Below are 27,619 nucleotides of genomic sequence, written 5' to 3'. Positions count from 1 at the left end.
TCCTTCACATCCTGTTTATTTTTGTCTTTTTTTTTTTTAATTCTTTTTATTCCTGGTGTTCACTCTACAGTCTACGTATTTGTTGCTACCTTTATATTTACGCTCTTATTTGTTGACATTAAGATTGTTGCGCTTCCCCTATTGGTAAAAATAAAGTTTATCCTACATTATAATTGTGAAAAATGCTTAAATGAAGCATACGGGCGAAGCTTGAGAAGAAAACAAACATGAAATTGAACGCTGTAAACACATATTTCCAGGTGGGAGGAGAAAAGAGAGGAAAAGGAAGCGCCAAACTTCCTTCCCGCGGCTTTTTATCGATCCGCGCTTGTGGGAAAAAAAGCAAAGCACGACGGGAAAAAGTGACTTCTTCCATCATTCCTCCACAGAGCGCGGCGCCCCGGGATAAGCCCCGCCCCTTTTCTGGCCCTGATGTCCCTCCTGTTGGCCCCGGCGCTCGGACGTGAGTGACGAACCGCCCGCCGCTCTGCTGCGTGTCACGGGATTAAATCAGATTAAACATCCGCTCTGAAAATCACAGGAGGCCTTTTGTCTGCAGGAGACCAGACGCAATCTGATGCCGCCGAAAAACAACAACAACGATAATATTAATGGTAGAAAACACAGGGGTTCTTATCAAGCATTTTAAATTAGCGTCAACCGAATGTAACGACTTCTTTGTATTTCTAAATTAGGTTAGACTTGTTAAATCCAAGGGTGGAATGAGTAAACTCTCATTGGATTTGGGATTGAAGAACAAACTGATATACACGCATGTAAATAAATAAGTCAATAAATTTAAAAACGTACTTTTTTTTTAATCGAGAAAACTTTGACTGATCATTTGCAAAGAGAGTTTTCTTACATTGATCTGAAGTTGAAAATTAAATAGACATTTAGAAAAAAATAAGTCAATTGAACTGGCCCGAATCAAGAAGTTTATTCAGTTATTTAAAATGTAGATTTTCTCTTAAAAATCTTTAATAAAGAAATGTATTCAAATATCCGGAAGAAAGACATTTATTTCTGTATTATCTAGACCAAAAATTGTATCTCAAATATATGAGAGATGATGAGATGAGAACAACTTTATTAATCCCGAAAGAAATTGTTGTGCTAGAGTTTCAAGTAAAAAACATAACAGTAATAGATAATAGTGGAAAGGAGGAAGAATAAGGAATATAATGAAATATAAATTGTATTAGCTGTTAGCAGTAACTACAATATAGATTAAAGAAGTATAAGTGTATAAAATGAAGAACCTAATTATTTAGAATAAGGAAGTTTATTTAATCATCTAAAAGAATGGGATTAATTCAAGAATCTAGAACAAAGAAGTTTACTCATCTATCTGGAAAAAAGGCATTTATTTCATTACCTAGAATAAAGAGTCTGTGCAATTATCCAGAATGAAGGAGTTCATAATCAATAATCGAAGATGAAGAAGTTTGCTGGGTTATTTGGAATGAAGTATTTAGAAATATCTCTGGTGTAGAGAAGTTTTTGTGCTCTAGAATCAAGAAGTTTATCCAAATATCTAGAAGCAAGGTGCTTATCTAATTTTTTAGAATGAAGACTTTTTCCAAATATCTAGAATGAATAAGTTATTTCGACGCTATGCAATGATGAAGTTTATCACATTCCAGTCATTCGGCAGACGCTTTTAACCAAAGTTTATCTCGAATACAGACGCTTATTTAATGATCTGGAAAAAAAAAGACTGCAATCCTCTGCGGTAGCAAGCAAAGACCTGCAAAATATGATTCACGGCGGATGAAAATTAAAAAGTCCAGAGGACGGAGATGGGGATCTTATTTTCCAGAAAAGCGTCTTGAGAGGCGATAAAAGGAGATTTAATTACAAAGTCGTAAAGTCGGAGCGGCGAGGAAACGCTGAGCAGGGAGATGATGTTTACCGTCGTGCTCCTGAGCCGAGGCCAAACTCCGCCTCCAGCGCCGCCGCTTATTAGTTCACAGGCGGCGTCCTGCCGAGCGAGCGCACGTGGGCGAGCACGTGAGGCCGTAATTGCGGTTCGCCGTCCTCGCCATTAAATTAGAAACAAAAAGAAAATGTGACTTCCGGCCTGAAAAGGCACGGATTTTCAAACGCAGCACTTTTACGCCAACGCCGGCCAGATGTGGCGCGGCGGGCGACACGCCGCTCGCCGCCATGAGCTGACTCAGGTTAACGAGCGGGAAGCTCCGCCCCCTGCATAACCACGACCTCATCTTTAATTGCTACTAGCAGTGCTAATACTAACACTAACAACAATATTTGATTTGTATTAGAAGCTAAATGTAGCTGCAACTAAACACCCGGGAGTTTTATTAGCATTTAAATTTGCATTTATAGATTTATGTTTGTATGTAATGATAGAAATAAATATAAATAAGAAGTATGATAAATAATAAATACGAAATAAAAGAAAAGAAATAAATATCTAAAGACGTATAATAAAATATCTATTCCTTTATACATTTTTAGATTTAGATATTTATTTCTTTTCAACTGTATTTCTTCATATATTTATTTCTTAAAAAATGCACATATGTATATCTTTATTTAATGTCAAATTTATATAATTAGATATTTATTTCTTTTCAACTGTATTTCTTCATATATTTATTTTTTCAAAAATGCATATATGTATATCTTTATTTAATGTCAAATTTATATAATAAGATATTTATATCTTTTCAACTGTATTTCTTCATATATTTATATATTTATTTCTTTAGAAATGCATATATGTATATCTTTATTTATTGTCAAATTTTTATAATAGATATTCATTTCTTTTCAAATGAAAATATGTTTATTGTCCCGTTCAGATTGTGATTGTCTTACAGTTCAATAACTACACAAGGGTGCTGATCCTGAGTCAGTGCTTTACCTCACAAAGCTATTGAACTGCAAATGAACAACAAACCCGTGGAAGAACACGGTCTCAGACACACACACACACACACACACACACACACAGGTGCGCGCACGGCAAAGCCCCGTCAGCATGAAGCTATAGATTTTCCAAGCGGCGCTAATATTGATAGTAAAAACAAAGAGGCTAAAATGATGAATTGCAGGTTGCAATTTCCATAAATCAGGGGGCGATGGCGGGACGCGGCCGAAAACACGGCCGACTCACGTCTCCGGCCTGGCGGGGTCACGACTCGCCGCCGCGAAGCCGACACACATGATCCGTCGACCTTACGTTTCCATGGAAACGGGCGATTTTGTTGATCTCCCGGCTTGGTCTCCTCAGAGCTGGATCTGAACCGGCTGGACGGCGACAGCGTCTGCCCCCCGATGAGGAGCGGCCAGGACGACCTCCCGGGTGAGGGCGCCGACGAAATATAATTTCGGATTTCTCGTTGCCGCCGGCGACGGCCCTGACCCCCCCCTCCCTCCTCCTCCCGCCAGGTTTCGACCTGATCACCCAGTTCCAGCTGGACGTGATTCCCCTGAAAGGCGTGAGGAAGGTGGACGGCTCCACGCCGCTCCAGGTGGCCTACCGTCTCGACAGGGAGGCCAACTTCCAGATTCCGACCATGTGAGTACGGTTTTAAAAAAAGAAGTAATAATAATAATGGTTTTAAAGGATAAAGCCCCCGTGCAGGTGTCGCGTTATTACAGGTCGAACACAGGTGTTGCGAGGAAACAAGTCCGGGCGCGTTTGAGGCGGAGAACCGGGAAAAAAAAGCAAAAACCTACAACAGATGGGAGGATGCATATGTTTTTTTAACGCCTGACGATTTTTCGAAGGTGATTTATCATCGGTTTAGACAAGAAGAAATGTTAAAATAACCGGTGTTGAGTAAAAAAAAAGAACAAAAAAACACAGGGGGCCTGCCAGGATTTTTCACAGGCTGCTAATTAAAGGTTAGCCTTAGCAGCGCGTCCGGATTAGCTCCAGGCAGCGGAGGAGCGCTCAGAAAAGCCAAAAAAAAACAACAAAATGTAATTAAGGGATCAATGAGCGAGAGACGGTTTCGATCCCGAGGGATCTGCTTTCCAACTGGAGGCCACCTGTTCTCAGGTTGCTGCAGAACCGCCGCAGTTCTAGAAATGGTCGCCGCTCCGTCTCAGAGCCGCTAATCAAACCACCTGATCGGGTCAAAGGGAGCCTTAGCGCGCGGGTTAGATTAGCCGAAATCAACGCTACGCCGATCAGGAAGCCGACATCTCGCATCAGGACCGGCCCGAGATGCCGACGCCGTAACCTGCACACTCGGAGGAAGGGAAAGAGAGATAGCGGAGAATGGATCGGCTAATAAGGGAGAAGAGGGCGCCGCACAAAAACATCCAACGATCTGATATCGTCACATTCCAGCCAATCGTCCGCTGGCGGGAAGCGGCGGATCCATGAGCTAAAGAGTCGAAGCTGCGCGTGAATTCCGGGGCGGGTCTGATCCCGTCGGGATTACGTAACGGATAAATTGGCGAACCGATCGATTCATCCGACAGGTGAGACGGCGATGGGGGGGAATAAATCCGCGGGCTATTCAGGTTAATGGCTCTCGCCGCTTTGCGTAATCAAAGATGTCCGCCGGCGCTGCTTTTGAGCGGCGGTTACGTAACTCCGCCCCCTTCCAATCCCCCCTCTTGTTTTACTGGGTTACAGGAAACGGCCTCCCCTCCATCGTTAACCGGGCGGTAAAAACTCCTGCGGTCGCAGCAACCCGTGAAGGCGCCGCCCGCCGAGTATCCGGCTCGTTAAAAAAAAAAAAAAAAAAAACAGCCAATAAAACGCAGCGGCAAAATATTGGGGCAACCGGCCTTGGGAGTGACATAAATGCTACGCCATCATCTCACACACGACTGCGTCCTGAATGAGTACTTTGGAAATACTACTGTGTAGTTTGGAAGTACTACTGTGTGCCCTGTAAACATTGGTTTGTCGGATAAGATGCTAGAAGCTAACTAGCCTCTGCCATCGGTACCTGTGGTTCCCTCGCAGGCTGAACTTCCCGCGCGGCTTCCCGGACGAGTACTCCTTCATGGTGACCTTCCGCATGATCAAGAACACGGTGAACAAGGTGTGGAACGTCTGGCAGGTGGTGGACGAGGACGGCGGCAAACAGGCCGGCCTGCGGCTCAACGGCGACCGGCAGGCCCTGGAGTACTTCCTGATGGGCGCCGACGGCAACCTGCAGACCGTCGTCTTCCCGGGTTTGTCGGTGCTCTTCAACACCAAGTGGCACAAGGTGATGATCGGCGTGGAGCGCGAGCAGGTCACCCTCTACGTCGACTGCCAGCCCGTCGACAAGAAGCCCATCAAGGGCAAAGGTCCCATCAACACGGAGGGGGACACTCTGATTGGACGGCTGGACGTCGACCCCGAGGCGTCTGTGGTGGTAAGAGAAGGAGAGGTTAGTCGACCTGAGAACCTGCCGAACCTGCTGATTTGAACGCGATTGGTCGGATTCACGAGAAACGACCAATCGGAGAAGGAGACGCTTCACGAGACGACCGTCGTTTAACCCTCGTATTATGTTAAGGGTCAATTTATGGGTCAAATTGACCCTTAACATAATATGAGGGTTAAAACCGACAAGGCAAATATGCCGGTGGCGGCCATCTTGTTTTCGCTACAAAAAATCCGAGTTGCTATCGTCCGGATAAATTCAAATGGCGGGCCTTTCTGTCGCCATGGCAACTCATGAGCGGCTCGTCCGAAGTTCACGGGGAATCCGTCGGCTTCTTCCCCGACTCAAAGACGGCGTTGCTGGAGGATTAAGCGTACAAAGCGGACAAGGTTCTCCAGCTTCCGTCGGCGAGATCACACGAACCCAGGTGTGTGTGTGTGTGTGAGTGTGTGTGTGCTGTAAATCTAAAGTGCTGCTGCCGCAGCAAAGCTCCTCAGCGGGAGTCCAATGAAAGGCAAATGTAATCCCCGCAAAAGAGAATAAAATCTCGACGGGCCGCCGGCTCGCGTCAAGTCCCGACCGCAACGTTTCCACATGTTTCCGCTCTGAAACCTGCCGCCGCTGTGTTTCTCTGACAGTTCGAGCTCCAGTGGATGCTGATTCACTGCGACCCCAAGAGAGCCCAGCGAGAGAGCTGCAGCGAGCTGCCCGCCACCGAGGTACGGCGACGGACCGGATCATCGTCCGGCTCTAGAAAACACCCTTAGCTACGTTTCACCATTCAAACATACTTCTCCGGGTGTGTTTTCAAGAGAAAGCGGAGAACAACCACATTTTAAGATATTCCCCAGCCAGATTGTTAAAGTCTGAGAATTAGCGCTATCGAGTTAGCCAATGCTGACCCGCCAGCGCAGCGGATAAAGGTGTAGTTTACGATCTACGCGTGGCTATGACGCCGTATTCCAACACTTCTGCCGGTCATTGTGGTTTAGCTCGGCCGAGCAGCTTAGCCTTGTTAGCCCGGAAATACCCCAACTAGCCGTCACTGTTTGGCTAGGAGGGGATTCAGAGGTAAGCCGCTGCGCTAGGGCCCAGCGCGCAACGCTTTAGCATCGTTAGCCACCTCTCAGCCGCCAATTAAAAGTGCGTGAATGCCCGATTAGCTTAGCGAGCTAAAGTCAAAGTAGATATGTCTGTCAAAGTATCCAACTGTCGACCAACCTCGACACGGGGTTATTATTTACTCGTCATCTGGAATTAACAATCCCAGGAAGTCGTGGAGCATCGATATTTAACTCCCAGAAAAAATACGGCTCTTCAGGGGCCAAACGTTAAACCTCAACCTGGAGTCGCGTGCTAGCAAACTATTGTAAACCCAGACGCAACAACGCGGCTTTATCTGCATCCAGCAAAGCGAAGATATATCGCGCCTAGAAGCTGAGATAAATAAGGACTCCGCGATTCGGAGCCTGGTTTTTCGGGGAACGTCGCGTTTTTTCCTATCGCGGCCGAGCTGACAGGCGCGCAACGCGGCAGCCGCCCCCCTGCTGTTTAACACCATCAAAAACTTTGCAAAGTCAGACTGAAGCTCCACGGGGAAATAAAACAAAATGGATTATCGCTTTGCGGAACACGAAACCACCTGCCGGATTTTGTGACTACGGAGGATTTAGGATGTGAAAATTACCAGCGGACGGCGTAAAATGTCAGATGTCCGGCAGAGATTCGGTCAAGAAGCGTCAAAAAAGGGGCGCGTCTTCTTTGCTTAGCTTAGCTTAGCCTCCGACACGGTTCTGCTGCGATTGTGAACACGTGCGCTTCTGCTGACACTTTGTGGTGAGCCGGGGGTGCGACTCCTTCCACTAACTCTGCATTTTCTCTGATTTCTCTTGCTTCTTCAGATGTTTGCCAATGCTGAGGTATTTATCCCCCTTCTCTACCTTCATTTACTCCGGCGCTTTCGGTCGCACTAATTGCCTCAACGCTTTTGTTCCACATCTGTTTTTTGTTCCGCTCCGGCAGCAGCTCCACTTGCTACCGCCAATTCAAACCAGATTACCTGGATATTAAATGGCGACGACAGACTTTGAGATGCGTGAGGCGTGTTCTCCGGCGCAGGAAGTTCCCTTTCGTCCCACCGATTGGGCGATAATTCCGACGAAATCCGTATAAACTTTATGAAAGTACTGCTCAGGACTGTTGTTGACTGATTGGACACTGAAAAAAATCAAAGCATGGTATATAATAGCAGTAAAGATACTTTATGATCCCGAAGGAAATGGAGGAATCACTGTGGGATTATTTGTAATCTGGAATATAAAGTGTTAGAACACCAGCGTAGACGGATTAACCAAAAAGAGTTCGCTCTGCTTTAGAAGCTACAAGTCCTGCGCCCCGGAAAGCACCAATCAGATCGGAGTACAGCTAAAACACCCGCGCGTTTCATCGGCCCTTCCCGTCGGTAGTGTTTGATCCCCGAAGAGTCCGGCCGCTGACTGTCTGACCGTCTCCCCTCTCAGCCTGACAAGTCGGTCCAAGGCCCCCCTGGAGCCCCGGGCCCCGAGGGCCCCCGAGGGCCCGCCGGAGAGGACGGCAGGGACGGCAGAGACGTGGGTCTATTTCGGAAATGTCGCCGCGCCGCTTTAACCTCCCGGTCGCTCACGGTTTGGTCTTTCCTCTCCCCGTCCAGGGTCTCCCCGGGTCCCCCGGCAGCCCAGGGACGACCGTGAGTACCGACCGCCGCCGACATTTTGACTTTTCCGAATGTCACCCGACGCGTCTATCGGCGTGGCGGTGATTAACCCGGCGGCAGACGGCGTGATCGCCCCGCTTATCGCGCCGCCTGTCGCCGCCTCATCAATAACGGCGGAGATAAAGCTGTTTGTGCGCTTGTTGTGTCTGTTTCCAGGGCAGCAAAGGGGAGCGGGGAGAGATCGGCCTGCCGGGACAGAGGGGTTTGCCTGGCCAGCCGGGACCGGCTGTACGACCACACACACACACACACACACATTTTAACAAGTGTACGCCTTACTTTGTGTTTGTCCGACGGGTGTGTGTTCTGCGTCCCTGCAGGGTCCGTCCGGCCCGATGGGTCCCAGAGGGTCTGTGGGCGAGAGGGTGAGTTCGTATATTTCAGCGATTTTGAGATAATTCCCGTGTGGCTGACTTCCTGTTTCGCCCGACAGGGACTTCCTGGTTTCCCGGGGCCGCCCGGCGCTCCGGTGAGTGAGAAGAACCCCCTTCCTGGTCCTGTGATATTTGTAACTCGGACCTCTTAAAACCGGTGTGTTGTGTCTCCTCAGGGCCCGGCCAGCGAGGGACCCCCTGTACGTCTCAGGTTCTAGCCGACTTCCCCAAGGGTCGAGCATTGCAGGGGGTAACGTGTGTGTGTGTGTGTGTGTGTGTGTGTGTGTGTGACAGGGACCGGCGGGGAAACCAGGAAAGCCAGGAGACGAAGGGAACATCGGACCCGAGGTGGGAACCTGCTGGTTCAGCGTTTATTCTCTGTATTTTAGCGTATTTTAGCGTATTTTAGCGTATTTTAGCATATTTTAGCGATTGTAGCGCAACCCTGACGTCAAGTTATGAATCAACCGAGAGCTGTTGCTTGGTTGATCTTCCACTTTGTGATACAAGCCAAGATCTGAAGTAGGACTACACCACACTGAGTAGCCTAGAGAAAATCAGGGAAAAACATCGCTAACGGACGGCGGGAATGTCAACAGAGCCGTCGGAGGAGATCGGATGGTTTTAAAAAGAGGAGCGGCGTTCACTCCGTCGCTAAATTAAGCTAAATGTCACATTTAGCAACGCATTGTTGCATTTAGTGCGTAGCCAGTAAGTTAAGTGATAGAGCACCAAAAGAAAACCTCCTCCACCGTTTCTATTGCCCACACATTATTTGTTATTTATAAAGTACATTTGCTCTTATTTCATGTAACAAAAGCGCGTCATAGCATTTCCATTCATTTAAGGAGGGAAATGTGATTTGGAATACGAGCAAATTGAGTTACAAGCTTGATCACAGAATCCGTTCAACTTGTAGGTCAAAGTTTGACCGTACTTTTATTTTACTTATCGTGACACCTCCGTTGCTGCCGTCACCATGGCAACGTGTTCAAGGCCGTAGTCCAGGGAAGGCCTCCGCAGGTCGCTAGCAACTCCCTGAAAGACAACATCGGAAACAAAGCTGGCTTCGAAAATTCAACCCGCGGTTTTCTAACTATTCTAACGTCCTAATCTGGGATTAAACTGCACATGTTAATCCCTGCCAGTCCTGAAGTCATTCACAACTTAACGCCCCTTTTCTGACAACATGCTGCTTTCAGAGCTCTAAGTTTTGATGCCTTTTCCAGGGTCCGCCCGGCCCCAGGGGGGAGTCTGGAGCTGCAGGGGCCCCGGGGCCTCCTGGTCCACCGGGGCCGGCGGTAAGAAGCCCATCCGGCTGCTAATTTTAACCGCTGCAGCACCAATTTAATTTCATTCAATTAATATCTAATTATATCAATATATATAATTGATATGATTTATCTAATAATCTGGGATTTTAGCTCGTGGTGCTCAGGATTTTAGATGGAATCAGTAAAAACATTATTTTGATTAATACCAATAATGATAATGTTAATGAAATATTATCAACCAATTAAATGGCTATCAGATGTGAATCGGAATTTATTTTAGATAGAATTCGATAGCTGAGTGCAGGAGAAATATTAAGATATAAAAATTAACAAAGCAAAACTTACTTTTCTCCTAAATATGGAAAATTAACATGTACAATATCTTTTCATACACTTGTGCACTCCTTACCTTTCACTTGTTGCTTAAGACACTCTATAGTTTTCATTAGTTACTTAAGACACTTTATAGTTTATTTGAATTTCTTATTCTCCCTTTTTTCTTGTTTTTTTTTACTGTTTATACAATTTTCTACTATTATTTATTATTGTTATATTTTTCTTGTAACTTTGCCACAACAATATCCTTTGGGATAAATAAAGTTGTTCTCATTCTCATTAAAATATAAATAAAAATATTGATTATAATCAGTCTGTAAAAGAACAAATCCATCCAGATGTTTTCCAAATAAGATTAGCTTGTTTTTTGAAGCCTTAGCTCGTCTTCCATCCCTGAGCGGCAGAGGCGACTCTCTCCACGCCACACACACACACACACACACACACACACACACACACACACACACACACACTCACACACACGCTTTGAATGTTTTTACTTTTTACTTTTACTTTTGGCCCCCCTTGCGACTCATTTATTGGATATTCTGATCGATCGTAATCATCGATCCTCATTCAAATTCCTTTAAATGAAACCCGTCAGGTTGTGATTAGCTGATTAGTTAGTTGATTAGTAAACATGGATACCCCTTCGCTCCACCCGCTCACATATTTGAGAGCGCTGCCATTTTGTTTTGGCGCCTGATGTTTTAGCTGAGCCTCTGCTGTGTTCTAGGGGCCGCCGGGCGCCAGCGGCGAGGGGAGCGGCGAGGCGGTGAGTCTCCCGCTATCTTTACCCTCTTTTGCATGGAAATATACCGGGGGGTTGTTTAGTGAACTGACGCTGTTTTGCATTTGTCCCATTCTTTATTTGTCGCTATGGTTACAGTGTCCCGCCACCTGCCCCGCTGGACCCCAGGGACTGACTGGGCTTCCGGGGATGAAGGTGAGGAGCTCTTGCGCGTGTGCGCTAACTGAACGTAAGGCTTCTGTTTTTAAGTGGACTGCGCTTCCTGGTGAAGAATTCTGGTCGCCAAGGTAACCGATTGCTGTGGGACGGTGGTCTCAGTACTGGTTCGAAAGAAACGATGCCAATTGAATGAACCAAAAAACCGCCAGGAGGCTCCCTTGAAAATGACACATTAGCATTAGCGACCGTAGCTTAGACGCCATGCTAAAATGCTCACGTCTAGCATCGTCGCAACCATGGCGACATTGGATTTCTAAGCTAAAAATGAAAATATTTCAAAGCATTTGCTTTTTTTTTTTTTTTTTTGCAAATGTACGGGACTGTCTCAGAAAATTAGAATATTGTGATAAAGTTCTTTATCTTCTGTAATGCAAGGCCAAAAACAAAAATGTCATACATTCTAGATTAGCTAAAAATTGATAGAAATATTGCAAGCCTTTTATTATTTTAATATTACTGATTATGGCTTACATCTTAAGAAAACTCAAAAATCCTACCTCAAAATATTAGAATATCATAAAAAAGTAATTTTTGTTTTTTAATTGCATGACAGAAGATAAAGAACTTTATCACAATATTCTAATTTTCTGAGACAGTCCTGTATATATATATATATATATATATATATATATATATATATAATACGTAAATATTATATATGTTCATTATGTAATATATAATACATATATATTCAAATTCATACATGAATATCCAATATTATAATGTGTGTGCATATATATATATATATATATGTATATGACCAAAATAATATATAAAAACATATGTTTAAATGCCTAAAAATTGTTCCAAACTTATGGAGGAGAAAAATCAAAAATCCTATCTCAAAATATTATGTCATGAAAAAATATTTTTTTGTTTTTTTTCAATTGCATTATAGAAGATAAAGAACTTTATCACAATATTCTAATTTTCTCAGATAGTCCTGTATACTAATTTTTCGCTGCGTTCAGGGGCACAAAGGCGCGGCCGGCATCGACGGAAAGGACGGCACGCCTGGAGAAAAGGTGACGGAAATGCTAAATGGACCAAAATAAAATCGTACAAAGGCTAAAGCGAACACACAACAATTGGATTTCACGAGGAGGACGAAAATGAAATACCTCTTCTTGACTCGGTCCGCAGGGCGACGCTGGAGCCGAGGGTCCTCAGGGTCCGCCGGGCCGCATCGGAGACGATGTGAGATTATTTGCACACGACCAGAATCTGAGTTTATAACTTGGCGTGGATTGAAAAACAAATTCGAGGGTTAATTTTTTTCATTTTTCCTTCTATTCCAGGGCCAGCGAGGCCCCATCGGCCTCCCGGGGTCCTCGGGAGAGAAGGGAGACATCGTGAGTGGCGTCCCAGCACCATCTAACACCATATAATCTGATTTTTACAGATTATTTACTGACTAATCCGATCACTTCCTTGCCTCCTTTGTGTTTATACACCCGGCGATAAAGGGTGAACACTTTATATCGATATACACTGCTCAAAAAAATAAAGGGAAGACTTAAAAAACACATCCTGGATCTAAATGAATGAAATATTCTTATGAAATACTTTGCTCTTTACACAGTTGAATGTGCTGACAACAAAATCACACAAAAATGATCAATGGAAATCAATTGTATCAACCCATGGAGGTCTGGATTAGGAATCACACTCCAAATTAAAGTGTAAAAACAAACTCCAGGCTGATCCAACTTTGATGTAATGTCCTTAAAACAAGTCAAAAAGAATCTGTGTTGCTTCCTGAGTGGACACTATGATTTCACACAAGTGTGATTGACTTGGAGTTACATTGTGTTGTTCAAGTGTTCCCTTTATTTTTTTGAGCAGTATATATAATTGATATCTTTTTTTTTCAGGGTCCCCCTGGTTTCAACGGCAACCCCGGACCCACCGGTCCCCCCGGCGCTCCCGTAAATAGAAACATTTTCCCATTATTTTCGGTGCGTTTGCTAAGCGCGGGGGTCTCAGCGGGTGACTTCCTTCCTCCTAGGGCGGCGAGGGAATCCGAGGACGCCAGGGTTTGGAGGGGCCGAAAGGCGAGGAGGTGAGCGCCGCCGCCCCGGCAACCCGACGGTAACCGCCATGTTTTCTTTTTTACTTGAAATCTGATAAAGTCCTTGTTTCCGGGGGCGACCAGGGACCCGTGGGGCCTCAGGGCGAACGCGGCCCTCCGGGGGAAAAAGGCGAAGCCGTAAGTGCGGACGCATCCGATTGAACGGAGCAAATCTTCTATATTTGTGAAACTGATTTGATTGGATTTACCGGCCCGGCTTCGCAGGGGGACCCGGGGGAAGACGGCGTTAACGGGCTGCCAGGAGCCGACGGCGCCAAGGTGACTTTTACGCGTCGGTATTTAATATTTTATTGTGAAACTACCGTCGGGGAATAAACACACCCCTGCCGACTTGTGAAATTACAGAGAACAAATCAGCAGAAAGTCTGGCAGGAAGTTAATTTGCTAATTTGTTTGGCGCGAGCTGAGGGGACAAACTCCCCGGCGTCCTGAAGGAGTTTATCCCTGGTTTGTAGCCTCGCCGAGGGGGGAGGAGGTTGTTTGTCACGCTGGAACTCCGGTTCCATCAATCCAATTTGTCACTGTCGACGAAGGAGGGGGTAAAAGGAGTGCTACTTGGCTCTGAGCTAGCAGTTAGCTTCCTCCACCTTCACTGACACATGTGTGGATAAACCCATTAGCCGCTAGCATAACAGTAACAATAATAATGATAAATATTTTCATCGAAGTGCTGTTCCGGCTGCCCGCCAGAGTTTCTCCTAATAATTTCCTTCGCGATTAATAAAGTTGTTCTTGTTCTTATTCTTATTCTAATGATGTGAAAATCGACTTGCTAACATTCAGAGAATGAGTCAGTGTTAGCATTAACTTAGCAGTCGTATTAGCTTTATTCTGTTGATGTTGGCTTTACTCAAAGACATTGTGCGTGTGCGTGTGCGTGTGCGTGTGCGTGTGTGTGTGCGTGTGTGTGTGTGTGTTACACAGTGACACGCAGCAAAGTGCTAACAAACTGACTCCGTGACTGTGTTTGGCCATGAATCTGCAACCGATCGATGCTGTTATTTTGGTTTGTCATGCAAAATGCTAACCAGCTCACAGGCTACATTTGGCTAAAAATGAAACGAGAGATTTTAAATCTGGCCAATCAGGAGGGTCACGCTGTGAATGTCCTCCGCAGGGGGAGGCCGGGGTCCCCGGAGCCTCGGGCCTCAGGGGGATCGTGGGAATCCCGGTAAGTCGACCCTTTTTTTTTTTTTTAAGCAACATGTAGTCAACATTTGTTCTTCCAATATCTGCAGGAAGTCACTTTATAAACAAAATAAAAGAAACAACACGGTCAAATCTTAATCTGGGAAGATTAGATTTGAACAAAGGTCTGCAGAATAGACCTCTTTGAGACTTTACAGTGAAACTAAATTAGTATTAAACTCTTATTGAAATGATAAATAACAAGATCTGTTTAGAGGATTGACTTGTTTACTTCTTCTTTCGTTTAAAAATAAAACGGTTGTTTCCTCGCCGTTCTCTGATTGGTCCGTTTTCATTCCACGCGTCTCCAGGGTCTTCCGGGCAAGCAGGGGGTGTCGGGACCGGCCGGAGAAAAGGTTGGCTTCTTAAACCGGAGCCGGCGTTTCCTCCGAAATAAGTGAAATTCAAAGGTTTTAACGGAAATCTCTCCGGCGGATTCAGGGCGACCCCGGCGTCGAGGGACCCATCGGTCCGGTCGGACTCCCCGGGAAAACTGTAACTCCTCCCTCCGACCCTCCAATATAATCCTGTCGGGCGAACTCGCTCCGAACTCGCTGTCCTCATCTGTTTCCTCACAGGGCGACGTCGGGGCGCCGGGCCTGGACGGCAAGACGGGCGACAAAGGAGCGACCGTGAGTTCGGGGATCGGGGGGAAGTCGGACGGGTTTTCCGGAACCGGTTCCTCAAAGAGTCCTTTTGTTTTCAGGGCGAGACGGGAAAACAGGGTCCAGTCGGTCCTGCGGGTCCTCCGGGCATCCAGGTGAGACTTTAGACGTCACAGAAGAAGATGGACGCTCCATCTCAGGCGCTTCCTCAGGAAGAACTCTTCAAATCCTGACGGGAGTTTTTCCGGGTCAAAAGTCCAGGAGACTAGAATGCTGGCGTTTTCATATTCAAATGGTTTCGTCGCGTTCTTCTCGTAGGGGAAATTCCTTTGCACAGCAGCGTGACGGTTATAATGTCCAAAAAATAACAAAACAAAAGGAAAATATAAACAATCTGACTAACAGCTGAGGCCAGGGGTCGGCAACCCGCGGCTCCAAGTGGCTTGGGAAAATGAATTATAAATATTTAATTGAAGTGCATTTCGTTCGTGTTAATTACTTTTTTTAACATTTAGTTCTAAGTCGGAAGATTATTGCGATCTTGAAATATTAAATAAAATTATATTTATTATTTTTCGCCACTCAAAATAACGTCACACTCGCAGCAAAGTCCTGATTTGCAGAAGTTCAGGAGCAGAAGTCCAATAAACCAGGTAAAATAAATATTTATGAAGATATTTTGCAAATATTTATTTTTTTATTGTTTACTGACACAGTGATTTTTTTCCCAATTTATTTTTAAAATTCAGCCCAAGGCTCCGCTTCATGCTTTGAAAGCCCAAAGTTCAAAATGAGTTCATTACATAAATAAAATTCAATTTTCTCCGTAATATTTTGTGAATTTCAGAAGCAACACACTTCACACTTGTTTATACAAAGTGTAAAGCTAATAAAAAGCAATATATACAGTGGTATCTTTATTTTAGACGTCATAAAGTAATTGCGGCTCCCAGTGTTTTCTTTTCCGAGGAAACCGGGTCCAAATGGCTCTTTGGGCGTTAAAGGTCGCCGACCCCTGGCTCAGGCTATAAGCCCCGCCCCCTGCCCCATTCTCAGCCGGGATTGGCTCCACCGCCTTGTATGATAAACGAACGAATCAAAAATGTTGTTTGTTTAGGGGCACAAAGGGGAGAAGGGGGACGCCGGAGCTCCGGGAATCAAAGGTCACACCGGACACAAAGGTGATCAGGTGAGTCCGAATCGACTCGCCTGTCCGTCACGTTGTCACGGCGACAACGTCTGGAGTTCATGTCGGGTTCTTCATCCGTCCACAGGGAGCGATCGGACCCACGGGACACAAAGGCAGCTTGGTGAGGCCGATATAAGTCGCCGTTTTCGGTACATTTAGCGAACCGAGAGGCCGTTTCACACTCGGGGTCTCCTCTCCGTTGCCAGGGCGACACGGGAAACCCAGGAGATCCGGGGGTCAAAGGAGATCAGGTGGGTCTTCAGCCACCAGTTCATCTCGGTTGGGTTGCAGCTACACTGTTTTAACCTCCGCTTCGTGTGTGTGTGTGTGTGTGTGTGTGTGTGTGTTCCAGGGCCCGCCGGGTGTTACAGGGCTGAAAGGCGAGGTAACGTTTCCCTTCACACCTTTTTTATTTCAAAGTGAAGCCCTCAATAGGCCTTTTTCGTGCGTTTCAACTCAGTCGACGTCACTTTCTGTCGTTTATTTACATGAAATAAGACCCGGCTTGTATTTTTTCTTAACTGTTTCTGATTCATTGTATCAAGTGTTCATGGAGAATAGTCACGGTAAGGTGCATGTTTGATAAAAAGACAAATACATGCACAATGACGTAAGAAACACCCTCAGTGGAAAACCAAAAAAACAACAAGCTCGGTGACTGCTTCCTGTTTAAAAAATCGGTTGTAAACTAACGGGCCCAAACACAAGGAGAGGAAGAAGAAGTCACTCACCTCGGGGTTGAGAGCGTCTGAGCGGCGGCCGGACAATCAGCCGGCTCTGATTGGCGGCACCTGGAAGGGCCGGCGTCCTGGTCCGGTGTGCTCGCACGCCATTGGCTGGCGATGAGCACCGGCGAATCCCATGTTGATTCGTGTTCCTGTGAGGAAAAACCGTTTCTTGTCGATGTCACGGTTATCGGAGGGTACCTGAGGAGGTGAGGTGTTTTAAGGGGTTGATTTACAAACGCTGTGTGGACTAGAAACTGTCGCTATGACGAAAAGATGCAGAGCTGGAGGTTGCAGAGATGAAGATGTTGAGGTTCTGTTTGGACCAGGATGGAGAGGATCAGGAATGAGTCCATCAGAGGAACATGTTAGATGGTTTGAAGAGAAGGTCGAAGAAGCCAGACTGAGATGGTTGGGTCATGGATAGAAGAGGGATCGAGACGGATGCTGGAGTAGGAGGTCTGGAGGAAGAAAGAGAAGATTTATGGACGTAGTGAGAGAAGATATGAAGGTAGTTGGTGTGAGAGAGGAGGATCCAGAGAATAGGGTTGGATGGAGAAGGTGGATTGGCTGTGGAGACTCCTGAAGGGAAAAGGTGAAAGGAGAAGAAGAAGATTTACAAGGGAAGTGAACATGTGACTGATCCAGGTTGCCTCTGGAGTCGAGCCTCAGGAACTTGCGAGGACCTGGAAGCGATGGAATTCTCCACAACAAGGAACTCCTGCGAGGAAAGGCAAGAGATAGAATTCGGAAACGAGGAACTCGCAAGGAAAGGCGAGACGTAGATTCCCGGCCTCAGGAACAAAAAGGAGATAACGGATCTTACGGTGGGGATGGATGGAATCTGGGAGAACGTGTCCGTGCAGAAGAAGCCACTGCAGGTGATCTGAGAGGGGAAGGGAAGTGCGCACGGATTCCCTGTGGCGCCCGTTCTGCTGCCGTCTCATTGGTCAGATCCGGTTGTATCTCATTGGCTGACTCCGCCCCTCCAGCCAGGACAGAAGGGCGGCAGGGGAGCCAGCGGCGCCGAAGGACGACCGGGCCTTCCGGGCCACGAAGGCGTTGCGGGTCCAGCCGGCGCTCGAGGCCTGGAGGGGGAACCCGGACTCCCAGGGTCACCGGGACCCAGAGGACTTCCTGTAAGAACCCCTCGCACAAAATATCAAATATGTATCGCAAAAAAAAACGCACCGTTTATTTGGCGGTGTTTAATCTATTACTCGCAGGGCCCAAAAGTTAGCGACGAGAAGCTGCGGGAGATGTGCTCCGCTGTGGTTGAAGGTACGTACCTCTTATATTCACCGTGACAGTAAAAACAAACGGGTCAATGCGAAGGTGCTGTGCTCACAGCGCCCCCCGGTGGCCTGGAGGACCAGGTTTAACCGGGTTCATGAACTTCCCCGCGTTCTCTGCCCTTCTAGAACAACTAGAAGAGTTCATGAAAGAACTCCTGAAGAGGCCGGCGGCCCTCGGCGCACCCGGTATCCCGGGACCGGCGGGGCCGGCGGGACCACCGGGGCCGGCCGGAGAGTCGGGGGCTCCGGGGGCTCCGGGGTCAGCGGGCCCCAAAGGCCACCCCGGCTTCTTTGGACTCCCAGGGGCGCCGGGCAAGAAAGGTGAGCCGGGACTTCTGGGTAAACTGGTAGCGTAAGACGGCGAGTAACGATGGGTCCGGTGCCTGCAGGGGACGCCGGGGAGAAAGGCGACAAGGGTGACAAGGGAGAGGATGGCGCGGGGATGAAGGGGAGCCCCGGAGAACCAGGAGCGCCAGGTAAGCTCCGTGGATACGGACCGCCCACGGTAGGTTAGCATCACAGCAGGCTGTGAAGCTAACCTTCGGTCGCCATCTTGTTACGTCGGCTTCCTGCTAATTTCCCGCGAGCTTCGTTGGTCGTGAATCCGGTGTTAATCCCGCCTGCGGCCTCCTCAGGTGCACCGGGCCTCCCTGGCGTCGGCAAGGACGGCAAAACAGGGGAGCGCGGCGAATCGGGGAGTCCGGGCGTCCCCGGGCCCGCCGGTCCGCGGGGCCCCTCGGGGCCGCCGGGCCTCTGTGACCCGTCAACCTGCCTGGGCCGAGTCCCGCCCCTTTACGTGGTCAGCGGGAAGAAATCGGCCGGCTACAAAAACCACTGAGACGCCGCATCTCCATGACGACCTGCATCGCCCCCGACGGCAGCGACCAAGTTTTAACGGGCTCGTCGGAAAGCCGCCGAGTGTCGCCACGACAACCACAAAGGGAACCAGAGACGCGGCACAGTTGTAGAATATTGTATAGACGTTTTTTAACTCGTACATGATTTTTACCGCGAGTTTATTGGACGCGGGGATCACCGCTACCGGAGCCCGAAGCCGGCGGCTAACGACAGGCCGGTGTTTGACCTCCGACCTCCACCAGGACACAAACGCACCATCATGCATGTCATTTCTTTAATAAGCTCAGCGACAACGGCTCGTCTTGCTTCGCCACGCGCCGGAGGATCCCGGCTTCCGCGACGGGAAATGAGCCGACCGATTCCACCGTTTAACCCAGGATCCTTCGCCGTAGTAGCTGAAAACAATCTAATAAAACAATGTGTTTTGGACGAGCCGCCTCTCCTCTTTATCCGACGCCATCCGCGAATTTGCGATGAGGATCTTCATCCTCGGGGCTCGGCGTTCAAGTACTGAAAACAAGATCCCCCGGCTGCTCCGAGCGTGATTCCCGGTTGCCTGGATACAAAGGCGACTCATCCGCGAGTGTGTGTGTCAGCCCAATACATCAAATAGGTCCATTAGCGAGGGGCCGGAGAGTTCACATCTCAAGGACGTCTCCGGCGTTTTATCATCGCCGTCCGCGGCTTTTTGGTCCGCGCCCAAGCGGAAGGGCGCGGGGTCGGCGAAATTAATTTCAACGGGCGGCCGGCGAGGGCGTTAAAATGTGGGGTGGACGAGGAGTCGTCGGCTCGGGGCGAGCCCGCACCCCTCCAGTAGCTGGGATAAATGAAATGTGGATTTATAATCCCATTACGGCGCAATAACGTCGTCCAAAACGCCGCTCACTTATCGGAGCGCGGCTGAGGAACGGCGGCCGTAAAGTGGAGATAAGACGGAGCGGGCGGAGGGGACGAGAAAAAAAAAAAAGTCTGCATTATGAAATGAATGAGTTCGCATTTTTTATTCATCAGTACACAGTACAACTGTCTCTCCAAGTACTTACAATACTAGCACCAAGTATAATCGGGGAAAGGGGTTACTACATACCAGTAGATGCATCAAATCAATAATTTAGCAGTATAACTTACAAGAAATCGACCAATCGGCTAAAGACAATTTGATAATTGAAGTGTGAGCGGCCCGCCGCGCGGCGAGGACCGAATATCCCGAGCGGCAAGCGACCACGGATCATTGCACGTCTATAAGTGTAGCTTCAACAAGCATTTACAAAAACAAACCCAAAATAAAAACACTGAATGCTAGCTATCTCGCTTGTCTAGCTAAGCTCACAAGTTAGCACGGGACAGAGTGAAGTACAAATAGCAGAAAAAAGGCGGCCGCAGTATTTGCTAAAACTGAAAGGTCGTAATAAGAGCGGAAAAAAGGCTCTTTTTGAGCGAGCGCTTCCTGTTCCCTCGCTGTTACGGAGACACACACGAGGAGCTCCGGCAGGGCTCGCCGCGTTCGAGCCGCACGCGCTGCATCGGCACACCTTAAAGTTGAACTAACCGGGATTGACGACGTCAGTTACACGTCCTTTTTCAATGGTCGCGTTAGCGTCGCAGCCGGCTAGTGGCCTCTGCTAACAGCTTGCGCCGCTAACCGCCAAAGAATACCATTTTTGGTTGAGGCGCCGATAGGTTTTCTAACCCCGGGGTTGCCGGGAGATGCTCCGTTTAGCTCCGCCGGGGCCTGAAACAAACACCTCCATGTTCTCTTCATGGTGAACCTGCACCCTCCTCCTCCTCCTCAGCCGCCTCTTCCTGGTTGCTCTTGTGGGTGTTTGTGCGTGTTTCCCCTCCTCCGTTGTAAGGAAGACAAATGGCGCGTCCTCACGGAGGCTTCCAAATGGGTTCTAGATGACGGGCACGTCCGAGGACAGGAGGACCGTAATTGGTCCGTGAGGGACGAAGAGGCGGACATATATCAGGCGGTTAAACACGACGGTCTGGTCATCGGGATGCAGGGAAGCGACTCCTCAATTGCAAGTTCCGGTGGGCGAATAAAAGAGATGTCTGGCTGGACGGCGGCGAAGGCACCTAATGAGCCCCGGCGAGCGCACAGGAAGTGACACGTTTAGAGAAAGCGGCGTCAAGCAAACAGCCTTTCTGGGGGGGACGGAGGCAAAAAAGCTGCGATGGCTACACGAGACGACGAGGGCTTCATTAAACCAACCAGGTGGGGACGTTTCTCTGCCCGTCGTTAAGATCGGGGTCATCGGGCTGGGATTTTCACCTGTTCCAAAGGTCAAATTTAAAGGGACACAAAGTCAGGTCGAGAAGGACGGATGTTAGCGTGAGTTTATTCCCAGCGGGGCCGGAGAGGAAGATCTCAGGCTCGTCTCGCCGAGGTCCTTCGCCTCCCCGGGTTTCACGAAAACACTGCTTTTCGGGGCAAGGGGTGCGAAAGAAAGGCGGTCATTCATCTCCTCCGCACCCCTCACATACATGAATAGACAATTAAAAAAAAAAAAAATGCACTGCTGGTACTGACATTGCCCCCCCCACCCCAAAAACCGACAAATATTTCCCATAATAATTCCAACAAATCAGTAACAAAAAAAATATCTCAGCAACTGACAAAGCTTTTGATTGACAGGTGGTGAAAGGGGCAGGACTTGCACCACCGCTAGCTTTGTTTTCTCCCTGTCGGTTGGACAGGAAGCAAAGCAGGGGAGGAAAAGTGATAAATCAGCTGCCGTCTTCACCCAAAACCCCGACCCGACCCCCCCAGAGACAATCCAAAAGATTCTGACCGGCAGCACGTGTCACTTCAGCCCTCCAGACTGAGGTTACCTTGAGAAGAGAAGTTCTTGATGTTCAGACGGAAAAAACGACCGAGTTCATAAATACGGCTAGACGTCGAGCTCTGAGCGGAGTTTGTTCGGGTTTCGGTTTTAAGTCCCCTTGACGTTTTTGGTGTGAGGTCTCTGCGCGAGGCTGGCGTAGTAGGCGCACTGGGACGGGTCGCACTGGCCCGGGGGGCCCGGGGGCCCCGGCTGGCCGTGGGGGCCGGGATTTCCCGGTTCGCCCTGGACTCCGTTTTGCCCCGGGCTTCCGTCTTTGCCGTAACCAGGGAGACCAGCCGGGCCTGGGGAGAGAGGAGACGGGTTGGACCTTGAAGATCGTCAATGACCGAAAATACCTGGAGTCAGATTATGGTTCACGTGACCGACGCAAAGGTTTGAGAATTTTCTCCAGAAAATTAATTTCACGATCCGGACGCCAATTTGACGATGCTTGCCGACGGGCCGCCGTCTTGGCTTTGTAACCCAAAACGTGACGGCGGACCATGTGAGGTTTAAGGGAATGGGATCATTTCGGGCTCAGCCTGGTGACGTCACAATGCAAGCGAGCGGAGGTTACCTATGGGACCCGGCGGTCCGGTCTCGCCCCTCTCGCCCACGCCGGCTTCGCCCTTCTCTCCCCTCGAGCCCTTTTCACCTGGAAGAAAAACGAATAAGCAAATCGTCGGCGACAAACCCTGATAGCGAGGCCATGCCATCCAGTTCCATCCAGATTTTTTTTTCAGTGTCCAAGAGAACGTTCTCCAAATCCAGGGTTAACCTGTTAACCCGCCGCTACCGTTGCTCCCCCTAGTGGTCGGGAGCAGTATCACGACAAAACAAAAGATGCCGGTGGACGAACACGATGGTCCCCAAACATTTCACGGGCAAAAAGTAAGACGGTCTACGGCCCCTCCGACGGCTCTTCTGCAAGCGGCTCCTCCTACCTTGGGGTCCCGCGGGTCCCCTCGGTCCTTCTCCTCCGTTCTGTCCTGGCATACCAGGCTCTCCGGGCGGGCCGCTGCGTCCGGGGCTGCCTTCTTTACCGGGTGGGCCGGGGGGCCCGGGCCGTCCCGCCGTGCTCTTCACGTGGGCCGGCTGCATCTGAGCTATGAGGTAAGCTAGTCTGGCTGGAGAGCCGGGGGAGGGAACGGGGTCAAAGGTCAAGCGGGAAGCGGACAGGAGGTACAAGAGGCTCCGGGATGCAGCGTCTCACCCTCCAGCTGTTTGGTGAGCTCCTCCTGGACCAGCCGTCTCATCTGCTCCAGTGACACCGACTCCCCCTGCGGGGACAGACCTTCATCACCGGCCGGACCGAGGACGAGCTCATCGTCCAAAGCTCTCGGGGAGCCCACTCACCCTGGGGCCGGGGATTCCGGGGTTCCCGGAAGGCCCCTGAGGCCCGGGGGCTCCGATTTCTCCCGGTGGCCCCGACATGCCCATCATACCGGTGTGGCCCTTCCTGCCCGGGGGACCGGGGTTTCCGGGCATACCCGCTTCGCCTTGCTGTCCCTTATCGCCCTTGAATCCTGCTTCACCCTGGATCAGGACAGTTGGGATATTTCTTCACCACTACCTCAGTGGTGGAACAAACTTCCGGAAGCAACAAGACTAGCATCATCTATCTCTACCTTCAAGAAACAGGTGAAAACTTTTCTCTTTCAGGACTTTTTACTGCGCTGATGCCCCAGATCAGGTTAGGCACCAAGTTAGGCTATGCAGTGTGTGTGTGTGTGTTTGTACGTTTGTGTATGTCTTTGTCAAAAAAAAAAAAAAAAAAAAAAAAAAAAAACTCACTAACCCAAGCTTACTGTTCTGTATATTTCCTGTGCATCTTGTATTTGCAAGTGTTATTTGCAGTCCTTATGTCCTCTATTGTAAGTCGCTTTGGATAAAAGCGTCTGCCAAATGTAATGTAATGTAATTTCTTGAACCTTGATTGCACCACCAAGCCGATTGGAAAATCTCGACTCAAAAGGAGTGTTTCGTTGGATGAAATAGTACAGAAGTCTGATATTAGGAACCGGTGCTAATGACTTGTGCAGAGCAGCTTGCTGGGTGTGACCAAACAGAACAAGGAGACCTGCAGTGATCCAAAAGTCACCATCCTCAGCTTGATCTTATTTTCCGCCGCCTACCTTGTCTCCTTTGACGCCGCGGTCGCCGCCTCTGCCTGGAATCCCCTGGAAGACGACCGGACAAAAGAAGGTTACGCTGCATAAACGTTTTTTTTTTTTTAAACACTACCCATCCCTCCGGCGGCTCACCTGCTTCCCCTCAGGACCGGCTGGGCCGGGAGGGCCCTGGAGAAGGATATTAAAGTTAACCTCTGAGATATTATAGTTTCAGATAAATATATTTTTGCGTAAACAGGAGCACTCACCGCTGGGCCTTTAGGCCCGCTGAAACCTGGCAATCCCGGGTTCCCCGACTCGCCTTTGTCACCCCTCAGACCCTGAGCACAGCGCAGACGTGGGGGGGTTCGTCACAGCACCGAGCCAAAGTGCCCCGAGTCTAAAAGCCCGCCGCTCATTAACGGGGATTTGGAAAGATTAGCACGGCCTGGATTTAAATCCAACAGAGCGACCCTGCGGCGGGACGTGCCAGCCCGTCAGATCGGATTAAAAATTCATATTTACACGGGATATTCGGGCAGGAAGACGAGATGCCGGCGGAAAAGGAAAGCGTACCGCCATCTCTGCTCTCAATCTGAGCGCGAGGAGGAGATTTCTACTTTATATTCTTGAAACCGGAATCCTTCTCCAATTCCTATCCAGCCGCTCACTTCTTCTGAGGCCATTTCCAGATCGCTATCTGCCAGCGTTCGGGAGCTTCTCAACTCCGATTTGTTCACGGTCGGGAAAACTGGCCCGCGACCAGATAGTCGGGGTAATCTTTGGGATTCTGGGTCGCGCTCGGGCCATTTCTCACATCTCTTTTGAGACTTCTTGGGAGATTTGGGGATTACTCTCCGATACCGCCGTTATCGTCTCATCCTCGGAGGATTCGATCACCATCTCGGCTCACCGGCCCTGAGCCGCCCCCTCCGGACAACCTCCCTCCGCCTTCTGAGCGTCGCTTCTCTGGCACGTCATACCGCCTCTCCTGCAAATACGCAAATACCCTCTCCTCGCCTTTCCAGCCCTACAAAACAACGGTTGATGAATCCATCATCAAATGAAATATTGAAGAATGCTTGTTTGGGGATCCTTGTTGTCTTGAATGAAAGTACAAAACTCCTTTTGTTTTGGAGCAGAAACAGCAGGCGCGGCTGGATGGTTTATTCAAATGGGGTTATTTTTAAAGGTTTGAACCGCATGTGTCCGAGTCACTCGGAGTTAAACGGGGTCCGGACGCCGACGTCAGAGCAAACACGAGGCAGGATTTTGCAAAATGGATTCTTTTCATGTCTCCGGCGAGGCGCCTTTAGTAAAGAGTCTCCTCGGCGTCACCTGACCTTCACAAAGGTCGGGGGTGGAGCGCTTTTACACTTGTGACTAAACTCCAAAGGTTTCCAAGCCAGGACCATAAAGCGCCACATAGTGGCTGGTTTTCTTGAGGCTTTGGGTTTTTTTCCTCACGCCAGCGTCATCGAAACGCTTCATAAACGTCCAGCTCGTTGTTTCAGCGGCGTTTATGTGACCGAGCGAGAAGCTGAGCACCTTCGGACCCTGGGTGTGATCAGCAATAAAAGTGCTCCTCTCCTGTCAGTCCTCCTGCCAGGCTGAACTTTCCCATTTAACCACAATTATTTGAAAAAAAAGTCCAGCTAGAAAGCAACAGTGTCCAACATTGGAGATGTAACCATGACAACGGCAGCATGACTCCGGATGAGTCAAAGACGAGAGTCAAAAATGAGACCAGCTAGCAAAACTAGACGATAACATGTGCGTGCGTGTGTGTGTGTGTGTGTGTGTGTGTGTGTATATATAAATATATACAGGACTGTCTCAGAAAATTTGAATAATGTGATATTGTGAAGTTCTTTGTCTTCTGTAATGCAATTATGAAAACAAAAATGTCATACATTCTGGATTTATTACAAATCAACTGAAATATTACAAGCCTTTTACTATTCTAATGTTTCTAATTATGGCTTAAATCTTAAGAAAACTCAAAAATCCTATCTCAAAATATCAGAATATCATGAAAAAGTGAATATTACTATTTTCTGAGAGTCCTGCATATATATATATATAAAATACATGAATATAATGTATGTTTATTGTATAATATATAATGTTATTACAAAATATATAATGCGTATTATATATATAAAAAAAAATATATATATATATATATATATATATATTTTTTTTTTTTTTTTTTTTTTTTTTTTTTTTTTGGGGGCCAAAATAATATATAAAAACATATATTTTAAAAAATGCCTAAAAATTGTTACAAACTTATGGAGCAGAGAGGAAAAAGTTCGAATCACAAAACAATATGAATAAACAATAGAAGGTTCTTCAAAAGTCATAGGAAAGTGAGAATGTGACAGGCCAGGGACGGGGTCTCCCAGGGGCACCGGGCATGGACTGATTTTCTGCTGAGGAGGCTGAAACCTGCCCTCCTAAACACACACACACACACACACACACACACACACACACACACACACACACACACACACACACACACACACACACACACACACACACACACACACGGCCCTGGGGCAAGAACATCTGTCAGCGGAAGAATTCTGAAGGACAAAATGTCAAACTACTAAAACCCCCAAACAGCCGGCTGCACCAGGCCGGCACAGGCCCGATGGAAGTCCGTCACTCGTTTCACTTCAATCACGTCCAAATGAGGCTCCGGTCCCTGAACCAGCCGTACCAGCACAGCTTAACGACATTTTTATGAACCTTTTCATTTCCAGTGTTCCATCCATTCACGACGTGTTCTCACTCATTCCAACTCCTTGAACTTCAATGTCGTTCAGTCTAGGATTTTATGTGGTTACTCAACATTAGCTAAAACTAGCAATTGACTTTAAATAGATTTTAACGAATTCCAATATATTAAATAAGCTCGCTGGAGGAGCTGTCATTGGGCAAGAGTTGGCATAGAGGCATACAACCAGTCACATCTCTGGAAATTTAGGATCCCCCACAAACCTTCTGCTTGTTTTTGGACTGCTGACTGCACTGCTACGACCGTTAGCATACAACTGCTTGTTTTTGGGCTGTGGACTGCAAGACTATGACAGCTAGCATACAACTGCTTGTTTTTGGGCTGTGGAGCACCAACCAGAGACCTTATTGGTGCGAGGAGGAAGCGCGAACCACTTCCCCGCCTCAAATAGAAATATTAGAAATTAACTTTGACCACTTTTTCGCCCACAAACCCAGTCGGCCCACTTCTTCGTGGATCTGACCGACCCCCCGAGGAAATTATGAACCTCCGAAATGAATTCCGTGCCCGACGTGTTCCGATGTCACCAGAAAATTAGTAACTCGTTCCCTCGGTCGCCCCTCACCAACCGGACGGACGGTCACGTTCCCTCCCACAGGCAGGAAGGCTGCTGTTTCTATCACACACTGACAGCTCATCTCCTCCAGAAATACTTCACATCCTCTCCTTCATTTCCTCCACACACACACACACACACACACACACACACACACACACACACACACACGAACACTAAAGAAATAGCTCCCTCTGAAAATGCCCTCCGCCTGAGTCTTCCTGTCTCGAATGTATTCTCGGAGCGCCGGGCTTCTAAACATGACCATCTCTTTCTTATCTTTATCGACAAAGT

General features: G+C 48.2%; 2 protein-coding genes across 2 annotated transcripts in view; one reads left to right on the top strand and one right to left on the bottom strand.

Moving 5' to 3' along the window:
* Positions 1–428: 428 nt before the first annotated feature.
* col9a1c (collagen, type IX, alpha 1c) lies at positions 429–19,434 on the top strand. Its single transcript, XM_086171429.1, has 37 exons — positions 429–463; positions 3,263–3,334; positions 3,421–3,550; positions 4,958–5,354; positions 6,005–6,085; positions 7,268–7,285; positions 7,886–7,975; positions 8,056–8,091; positions 8,275–8,346; positions 8,439–8,483; positions 8,552–8,587; positions 8,669–8,692; positions 8,787–8,840; positions 9,722–9,793; positions 10,839–10,877; positions 10,992–11,048; positions 12,044–12,097; positions 12,216–12,269; positions 12,371–12,424; positions 12,947–13,000; positions 13,081–13,134; positions 13,228–13,281; positions 13,369–13,422; positions 14,282–14,335; positions 14,664–14,708; positions 14,794–14,847; positions 14,931–14,984; positions 15,059–15,112; positions 16,075–16,146; positions 16,232–16,267; positions 16,353–16,397; positions 16,499–16,531; positions 17,864–18,010; positions 18,098–18,152; positions 18,293–18,487; positions 18,556–18,642; positions 18,802–19,434. Exons 1-37 carry the CDS (start codon positions 433–435, stop codon positions 19,002–19,004), a joined length of 2,766 nt encoding a protein of 921 aa, XP_086027555.1. The 5' UTR covers positions 429–432; the 3' UTR covers positions 19,005–19,434.
* A 1,916-nt stretch (positions 19,435–21,350) lies between these two features.
* The window catches only part of col22a1 (collagen, type XXII, alpha 1), a 46,688-nt gene continuing 40,419 nt past the window's right edge, over positions 21,351–27,619 (bottom strand). The window contains exons 58-65 of the mRNA XM_086171467.1: positions 24,233–24,304; positions 24,117–24,152; positions 23,988–24,032; positions 23,209–23,388; positions 23,066–23,132; positions 22,797–22,979; positions 22,430–22,507; positions 21,351–22,154 (exon numbers count right to left, since the gene is read on the bottom strand). Of these exons, the coding sequence (XP_086027593.1) occupies positions 21,961–22,154; positions 22,430–22,507; positions 22,797–22,979; positions 23,066–23,132; positions 23,209–23,388; positions 23,988–24,032; positions 24,117–24,152; positions 24,233–24,304 (855 nt within the window). The 3' untranslated portion in view covers positions 21,351–21,960. The remainder of the gene's footprint in view (positions 22,155–22,429; positions 22,508–22,796; positions 22,980–23,065; positions 23,133–23,208; positions 23,389–23,987; positions 24,033–24,116; positions 24,153–24,232; positions 24,305–27,619) is intronic.

This window comes from Fistularia commersonii, chromosome 24 (genome assembly GCF_037954325.1).
Source record: "Fistularia commersonii isolate RoL2024-O1a breed Wild chromosome 24, RoL_Fcom_v1.0, whole genome shotgun sequence".
In the NCBI taxonomy this organism is placed as follows: domain Eukaryota; kingdom Metazoa; phylum Chordata; class Actinopteri; order Syngnathiformes; family Fistulariidae; genus Fistularia; species Fistularia commersonii.
This window is presented reverse-complemented; position numbering and strand designations above follow the sequence as displayed.